The sequence below is a fragment of the Phocoena phocoena genome, chromosome 4, assembly GCF_963924675.1.
Source record: "Phocoena phocoena chromosome 4, mPhoPho1.1, whole genome shotgun sequence".
NCBI classification, from domain to species: domain Eukaryota; kingdom Metazoa; phylum Chordata; class Mammalia; order Artiodactyla; family Phocoenidae; genus Phocoena; species Phocoena phocoena.
The window spans coordinates 78,929,285-78,937,585 of NC_089222.1; the positions used below are offsets into that span (position 1 = coordinate 78,929,285).

At 42.9% G+C, this 8,301-nt stretch overlaps 1 protein-coding gene across 1 annotated transcript; it reads right to left on the reverse strand.

The window, feature by feature from the left end:
* Window positions 1-450: 450 nt before the first annotated feature.
* Window positions 451-6,599, reverse strand: FBXO40 (F-box protein 40). Its single transcript, XM_065876886.1, has 3 exons — window positions 6,580-6,599; window positions 3,774-5,684; window positions 451-1,290 (listed from the first exon to the last, which is right to left on the reverse strand). The coding sequence occupies exons 1-3, from the start codon at window positions 6,580-6,582 to the stop codon at window positions 1,075-1,077; spliced, it is 2,130 nt and encodes a 709-aa protein (XP_065732958.1). The 5' UTR covers window positions 6,583-6,599; the 3' UTR covers window positions 451-1,074.
* Window positions 6,600-8,301: the final 1,702 nt, after the last annotated feature.

Genomic DNA, 8,301 nt, shown 5'->3' on the forward strand with positions numbered 1-8,301 from the left:
AGGAGCAATTATAGGGAATCACTATGTTCAGATGTCTTCCTTCTCAAGAATCCCGATGGGGTACTCAAGTGATGTCTAGGACCTGGCGACTGGTACCACAGGAGCTGCAGTGGGCCTCGTCTGGACTTTTCCAAATGCGAGGTCTCCTTGGGCTACCCTGTGCATTCTGACATGACACCGAAGTTGGTGTTAGTGTCTTGTGATCATTTCACTTAGCCCAGGGTGGTGCTGGCCCGTGCCTGTGCTCTCCCTAATCCAGACGGAGAATATAATTTTCAGAGGAAAAGAACCTTGACTCTCAAGTCACTATTGAAATGTTTGAAAGTAGGCTCTGGCTTTTGGTCCTAATTTTCTCCATAAATATAATATCTCCTCTGGATTATTCTTCATTTTTCAAGGCTGTCCTTCTATATGTTGCCAAGATTCTACACAACAATCTCATTCTAGGACCTCATTTCTACCTCTCATCCTTTGGCCTTTGGTGTCCTCGAGGCTGTTGTGCTTAGCCTAGGTCTCTATTCTTTCGGGCTGTTTGGACTGTCTGGGCTTAGAGGCAGTGGGGCAACTAAAAAAAGCCCTGGACTTGGCTGTCAGGACAACCCCAGCTCCAGAAACTTCAAACTGTGCCCTTCACCCTGGGTGCCCTGGGAGGCATGTCAGTCCCCATCCCTACCTTGCCTGCTCCATATCATTACAAGTGCTTATAAACTGAAAAGCTCTCCACAAAAGCACAGGCCTGTGCTGGTTATGGAATTTCACGGCTCTCTCATCTCATCTCCCAAATGGCCTCAAGTCACCTATTTAAAATACTTCACAGACTGATTTATTTTAGAAAAAGAGTGTGGGGGGGAGGGAGGAAATAAGTTATCAGTATGGCACTATAGCAGTTATACAAGCCATGGCTTAGGAAATTCTTCAGCCTTGTGCAGCTGCTCAGGTTTTGAAGGACATTGCATGTTCCAAAACACCCAGATAAACACATTTGCAGTTTACAGAAGGAAGTCGTCAAAACCAAACTCTGTCGAACTTTCAGTAACCCTGAGTGGGAATCCAAGAAGGGTGGCTTCTGAGCCTTTAGTAGGTGTGTCTTCCTCTTGGTCTGGCATTAAAGGTGGTGACTAAAGTCTCTGAGGCCTGCTCACGGGGCTGACACATGCTGGTCAAAAGAATTGGGTCAGTCTTGTGTTCTACAACGTTGAAAGGACAGGACTTCAGGTGCTCAGACATGGAGGCAACTTCATTAAACTCCCAGCCCTTGATTTTGGAGAAGAGGCTGCTGAATTGCCAGATCTATGAGGAAAGAGAGAAGTTCCAAAGTAAACACTGGGGTGTTACCCTCAGGCCAGCTTTGTTTGAACAGTGTGGGGAAATGCCTTTCTGTTCTTAGATTCCTGAGAGTATTTAGTGGCTGCAGCATACATTTGTTAGTCCTTTCTCCAGCATCCAATTCCTAGTTCCCCCTTGCAACTGATAATCATCCCAGCCAGCCATGTGTTGTGTGGAAATGACTAACACCAATCTGCTTATTGACATATACCCTTCCCCCAATCCCCCACCTCCCCAGGAACAGTGGTTAGTTCTAGAATAGACATATGGTTCAAATCAGGACAACCAGTGCCAATGAGACTCTACTCCAGAACCTTTGTTTGTGATAGCAAGAAGCAGATTCTCTTTTCCCCTCTGTGCTTGAACTTGGAAGCTACAGTCTTAGGAGCTTCTGGCAGCCACCAGGGACCACGAAGGGAGAACTGTGTCTTAGAGTGGAGCCACAAGCGAGGAAGTAGGGATAAGAAATAGAGAGTAAAAAGGTCATTTGGGGGCATTTTGAGCTGCTAGATCAAGCCATACCTGAAGCCATCACCTTTGCACTCTTCAGTTATATGGGCCAATAAATTCCCTTTATTGTTTGTCATGTTAAGTTGGTTTTCTATTGCTTAAAACTAAAACTAAATTAGTATGTTAACTAATAAGAGTCTCAGTAGAACAGAAACCTTAGGAGAAGTCTAGAAGTCTGGCACACAAATCCCTGTGGGCCTTTCCACCTAGGATGTGGTGGCAAAGCCACTAGTTTTAAAATCTGCCTATGAGGATAGGCATAATCTGATATCCTTCAACCTGATCATTTCACCCTCAGTTTCTTGTCATTGTTACTATATAAGAAAAGTGTATCCTGTGATCTTGGAACTATTTCCCTTTGTACTTTAAAAGGCCATTTTAATATAAGCATTCTTTAGCTCCAACTAAATTCTCTTTCTTCCTTTCTGCAAGGAGATTAGTTTGTCCCAAATGATATTTAAGAGTGGTCAGCAATCACTGAATTGGGAAAAAATGTGAGCCAAAAAATAATGAAATTTCTAGTATGTAATTTAAATTATTTGCATTTGATTTTACAGAGGAAGATATTAGGTAGTTCTAAATTATACATTGTATCTTGGCAATACAATTCCCGAAGGCAGGGTCTTAGTTTTATTCACGTTTATGCCTAACACATGGTTGGTTGGCAGTCATTACCTAACACATGGATTGCAGGCATGGATTCAAGCATGAATTCATGAGGGAGAGTCTGATAATTATTTTTTGAAGAAGACTGCTCAGGGAATAAATAATAGAAAATATGCAAGATGTTTTAGACATAATAAAAATAGATGTAAACATTTCCTAACTCCCCAATACCAGTTTGCATATACCCACATACTGGGAAGAGACTCAACAGTGAGATTTTGGAATTATTGACCTAAATGGGCATCATGAATTTGTGATTCACATTACCAATATATGTACCATAAGAGAGGATGCTATGGTGCTATGGCACCTTGGATATGATGAATTGGGAGTTTCACTTCTATAGAGTACAAGCCAATAGAACTTATACAGTTAAGCAAGCCTAACCTGATTGGGAAAAGGGGATGAGGTTTTTCCAAAGGGAAAGATTCTTTGATCTATACAGCAGAGTTTTTTAAAAAAAAATTAAATAAGCATTTGAACCAGGGGAAATCAGTGGACCAAATTATTTTAGAATTTCAAAATGAATTCAACAGGGGCAAAACTTGTTTGTAAATAAATTAGTCGACATAGGGCTGAGGAGAATTTGTTGGCCTATTGTATCAGTTGGAGTCCAGGCAGAAAACAGATGGCACACTCAAACTGGGTAATCTGAAGAGAATTTTATAAAGGAATGATATACAAATGTGTGGGCAGGGTATAGAAAACCCAGGCTAGTAACAATCTAGAGTGTTACTACCCTGGGCCTGAAAGGGAGGAAGGAAGTCAATGGAACCCAGAATCGGTAACCTATCAGATATCACATACAGTTGGAGGGACATGGCCAGTGCAAAATGTCATGGAGGGGAGAATGCATGCAGGAAAGAAGCCAGAAGAATAGCCATGTCAACCTCACTCTTCTCCCTCCTGACCATCTCCTGCTGATACACTCCCGTTAGATTAGCCCAACTGGAAGCTGGAGGGCAGGGGAGCTAGTTAAGCTAGTCTGTAAAGATCAGCCTCCTGGGGGACAGATCACGATGGAGAATGGATCATGTGAGCAAACGGAAGACATGCAGGACACATACATAAATAGGCATTACCATTTGTATTGCCATTTTTATATTTATGGGTCTGTCTCCTCTACTACGCTGACCTCCTTGAGTTCATAGACTGTGTTTTATTCCCGGTAACCTAGTACAATCTCAGTGCCTAGCACACGGCTTGGTGCACAGAAGGCCCTTAGTAAACACTTGTTGAATGAATGAATAAGTGAACGACTATTTACTTGCCTTTCTGTGAACTCTCCACGAGGTGCCTCCATGGGAATACCTCTTCTTCTTCCACTGCAGGAGGACCATCCCTCTCTCTTGTAACAAAGTGGCACAGATATTCCTCATCAGCACGGACACCTGGGAGAGCTGGGATAGGCTGATGCTGTCTAAGAACCCAGCAATGTACTGCAAAACCTCCAGGGGCAGGCTGGTTAGAGAATTCTGGTTTTTTCCTTCACGGCCTGAGAGATGGTTGTTCCCTCCCTCACTCAGCTCTGAAGCAACCTCTGGCTTGATGGCAAAGGTCTTGAGCTCCTGACTATAGATTACTTTTGCCTTTTTCCCTGGGGGACAGAAATGGTTTTGAATAAAGGTACATCCCAAGTAGGCAAGGGGGCATCGGTGCTGGAACCAACCGTTGAGACATGACTGAATGTCTGTGTGGACATTCTTGAAATGTAGGGGAAATTCATCCCTCCTGAAGAATTTGTTGCAAGTGAAAGTAAAGGCAGAACTGCTCTTGTTGTGTCTCCTGGTCACACACTCACTGTGGAGCTCCATATGGAGCCCATTCAGATTAGCAGTGGTTAGAAGGTCAGCCAGCACCGTCCTGGAGGAAAATTGTTCTGGCTCAAAACTGTATGTCTGTGTAGCAAAATCCACGAACAGCCCATCAATGCTCCTGGATTCAGAGATGACATGACCTTTGAGTTCTCTTTCCAGAGCACACAGCAGGGTGGTCTTGATGAGATCTGATTTGGGGAGGTCCTCCACAGTGATCCCTAAATCCAAAGTATCTACTGCCTTGTGTTCACTTGGCCTACTACTCAACAAGGTGTCTCTGAGGTGAGCCCGCTTCCCGCAGTAGCTCGTGGGAACTTTGAAGGTGTAAACAGTCTTCACTTCCTGAGCCTCGAGTTTGCCATAAACAAAGTCTCTCTCCTTAGGTGTACAAGCAGGCATCTGACCAAAGTGAATAAGCATCCTCCCATTGTGCACCAGGTACATATTATAGTCCTTTGCATCCATGGCTGTTTTCAGTCTTTCCAGAACACCATCCTGCCAAGGGGCAAGCCCTGACTTTTCTATGGCTTCCTGAAAGTCCTGCTGCTTCTGGTCTTCCTGTGTTTCCTTCCCTTTGGCAGCGCTCTTTTCTACCATGTTGTTGCTGCTGGAAATCTGTTCTTTCTCTGGGCCATCCCTGCTCTTGCTCTCACTGCTCACTGATGAGCTCGTTAAAGCAGAGGCCGCATGCTCTTTGCTGAACATATTTTCCCACTTGTCAAACTTGGCTAGGTCCATCCCTTCTTTGGTTTTGGCTAATACCTCTCGTTCTTCTTGACTCAGCTCTGCCACCTCTCCGTTGGTGGTTGACAGAGAGCCGCTTGTTACCAAACTAGCATCTGCCCCACCCACCGCTCCTTCCATTTCCTTCCAACTGGCTTCACCATTCATGGTAGGTTCCTCTTCCATGGGTTCTCTAGTTTCTGGGAAAAGTTCTACCATTTTCAGAGATCTAAAGAGGACCTTCTGGTCTTGGAGGGCCAGGGCTGTGTCCAAGCACTCCTCATTGGGGGTCTCTTTCATGATGTTCTCGTGAAGGGCTGTTTCAGAGTCCGTGTTTGGCCAGCGGTTCCACTCCATGGAGCAGCAGACCACGCTGGCGGGGCACACTTGCAGGTGCTTGGCCAGTTTGTGACGGGAAATGGAAAGGGGGCAGCCATATTCGGAGTTGAGGCACGGAACCTGCTCCAAAGGGCACAGGAGCTCGTGCTCTGCCTCTTTGCACATGTGGAAGGTAGCACCGCAGGACAGGTGGCAGTTTATCACCAGGCAGGAGACACCAGGCTCCATAGGCATGTGGCAGTGACGGTTGAAGCATCTGTCACAGTGCCTGTGCTGCCCTGGTGGAGGCCTGCGCGCCCTACGCTGGAGACACCAAAGGCAAGGGGAAAGAGAAAACAAATGACTGCTGGAAGAGAAGCTCTATGCGTGTCTGTGAGTGTTCAAATTTTAATTGACTTATTTCCTGTTTATTCATGTTTATTGTAGGAATCTTGAAAAATATAGAAAATCATAAGAAGAAAGTAAAAATACTCATAATCCCACACAACCTAGAAATAACAGCTATCAATACTCTTCTCTTTATTTCCCACTAGTTTATTCTATGTATTAGCTGTGTTGAGAATAGAAAAAAAACAAAGGTGAAAGTAATGGGCTACAAGGGTGACAATTGCTATTTTTGAGTTGTGGGTTGTGGAGGATTTATATGACACAGTTAATACTATGAATACAATTTTGCATTCTGCTTTAACTTGCTATTATGACATGTCTAGGCTGTTTTATTAATTTTTCTTTGCAAACTTTCTTCATAATGGCAGTGTAACATTCCAGAATGAGTGTTCTGTCATTCATTTAACCAACTACCACTAGGGGGTATGCTGGGAGGACATGGGGCATGTCTGATTTTGTTCACATCTTGGTCCCCAGCACCTGTCACAGGGCCTGGACCATTGTAAGCACTCAGTAATATTTGCTGAATGAAGGAATTGTTAGCCATTTAGGTTATACCTGGATTTTTTGCTTTTTCATATGTAAAGTTTTACTAAAAATCTTTGCTCACAGATCTTTCTCAGGTCTATGATTTCCCCCTATTCTGTGTCGGTTTCTTCTAGGTTCTGCTCTAGCGCCTATGGTTTGGCAAAAAGCCAATATATATCATCAGACCAAAAGGATAAATCTGCCAGATGCTTGGGCTACAGGCTAAATGAAGCCAGACCTGGACCTGTGAAAGGTAAAGTTCCAATAAGCACCTGGTACTTACCATAGCTTCCAAATTTCTTCTTGCTTTGTAACTCTAGGGGAAAATATAAATATACAAATATGAATGATTAGTAAGAAAAGTATTTTATCTGTTTTAAAAGGGGCCAAAGAGACTTCATGTATTCTTCCACCACTCTGGAGGTAAGTGTCCTGGCCCACATTTTGCAGTCAAATATACTCTACCTAGATACAACAATTGTTAACATTTTGCCCCTTTCACTTTCTCTCTCTCTCAACACACACACACACACACACACACACACACACACACACACACACACACACATTTTTTGCCAAACCACTTGAAGATAAGTTGCTGATGTCATGACACTTCATCTGTAAGTACTTCAGCATGTATTTTCTAAGAATAAAGACATTTTTTTGTAACTACAGTAACATTATCTCACCTAAGAAAACTAAAAATAATTTTCTAATATCATGTAACATGCTTTCTATGTTCAAATTTTCCCAATTATCTCCAAAATATCTTCTGTACTTTTTAAAAAACAACTCAGTTTTGAACCAGGATCCCTTTAAGGTTAATTTATTACATTTGTTTGTTAAATCTTTTTAGCCTCTTTTCCTCTGGAAAATCCCCCTCAACTTTTCTTTTTTAGAAGAGACAGCCTTAAATCTCAAGGAAATTGTATGCTAGTTCATTCATGTATTCATTTGTTCATCCATTCATTCAACAAACATTTTTGATTACCTACTATGTACCAGTAAGTGAGCATAAGGGTCACCCGGACTGCTTGTTAAAGTGGCTTTAAACACGATTGTTCATTAGAATCAGCTGTGATTCTTGTTAAATGTATAGATCCCCACTGTTCAATATGGTAGCCACATGTGGCTATTTAAATTTAAATTAATCAAAATGAACTAGAATTAATAATTCAGTTCCTCAAGTCATATTAGCTACACTTCAAGTGTTCAGTAGGTACTCTATTGGACAACACTGCTATATAGATGCTGGCTGCACCCCTGACCTGAGCGAAGGGTGTATCCTGGAATTTACATTCTTAACACATTCCCCATCTGACTCATGCACTATAAGTGTGGAAGAGGGATCACGCCAGAATCCCTCTTAGGCTATAGAGGGATACCTCATACCCTAATAGTCAGCCTGACCATCAGTAGCTTCAGGGTTAACTAGAAGATTAATCAGACAGAGAGGGAGCTGAGCAGAGTGGAAAAGCTGTGAGGGTAGGACTGAGATGGAGCAGAATAGGATCAGGCAAAGAGCACATCTTTTGGATGCAAGAGTATTAGGCTCAAGCATCTAGAATTATTTGGTACTCAGTAAGGAACCATTTACCATTGTAATTGGGGTGTTAACCAGTAGTAGTGGAAGAATGGAGTGGAAAGACCTAGAGTTAGAAACTGCTATGTAGAGAACATGATGGAGGCTGAGATTGTGAGACTGATGACAATAGAAATAGGCAAGGTGAGACAGACAGGAGACATTACAAGGGAGGATCAACTAACATTTTTGTTTCTGGCTGGAGATGGGGGAAGAAGAAGAGTCAAAGGTGATGCCAAGAAGGTGAACTAAGAAGAGAGAATGTTGGGTGTAATTCTGAGAAAAATAGAGGTCTAAGAAGGGAACTGTTTTGGGAAGAAAAATGGGTCCAGCGAGTGTAATACAAGTTGCTTTAGGTGATGACAGATCATGTGGGTGGGAAGAGATTCAGACTTGAGAATTATCCACTTAAAAGTAAGAGGA

What these genes read in the sequence shown, in the direction of transcription:
- FBXO40 (XM_065876886.1), bottom strand. An exon ending in CGTGGAGAGTTCACAGAAAG is followed by an intron (nt 1,291 to 3,773) that starts GCAAGTAAATAG and finishes CTTTCCTCATAG; the next exon opens with ATCTGGCAATTCAGCAGCCT.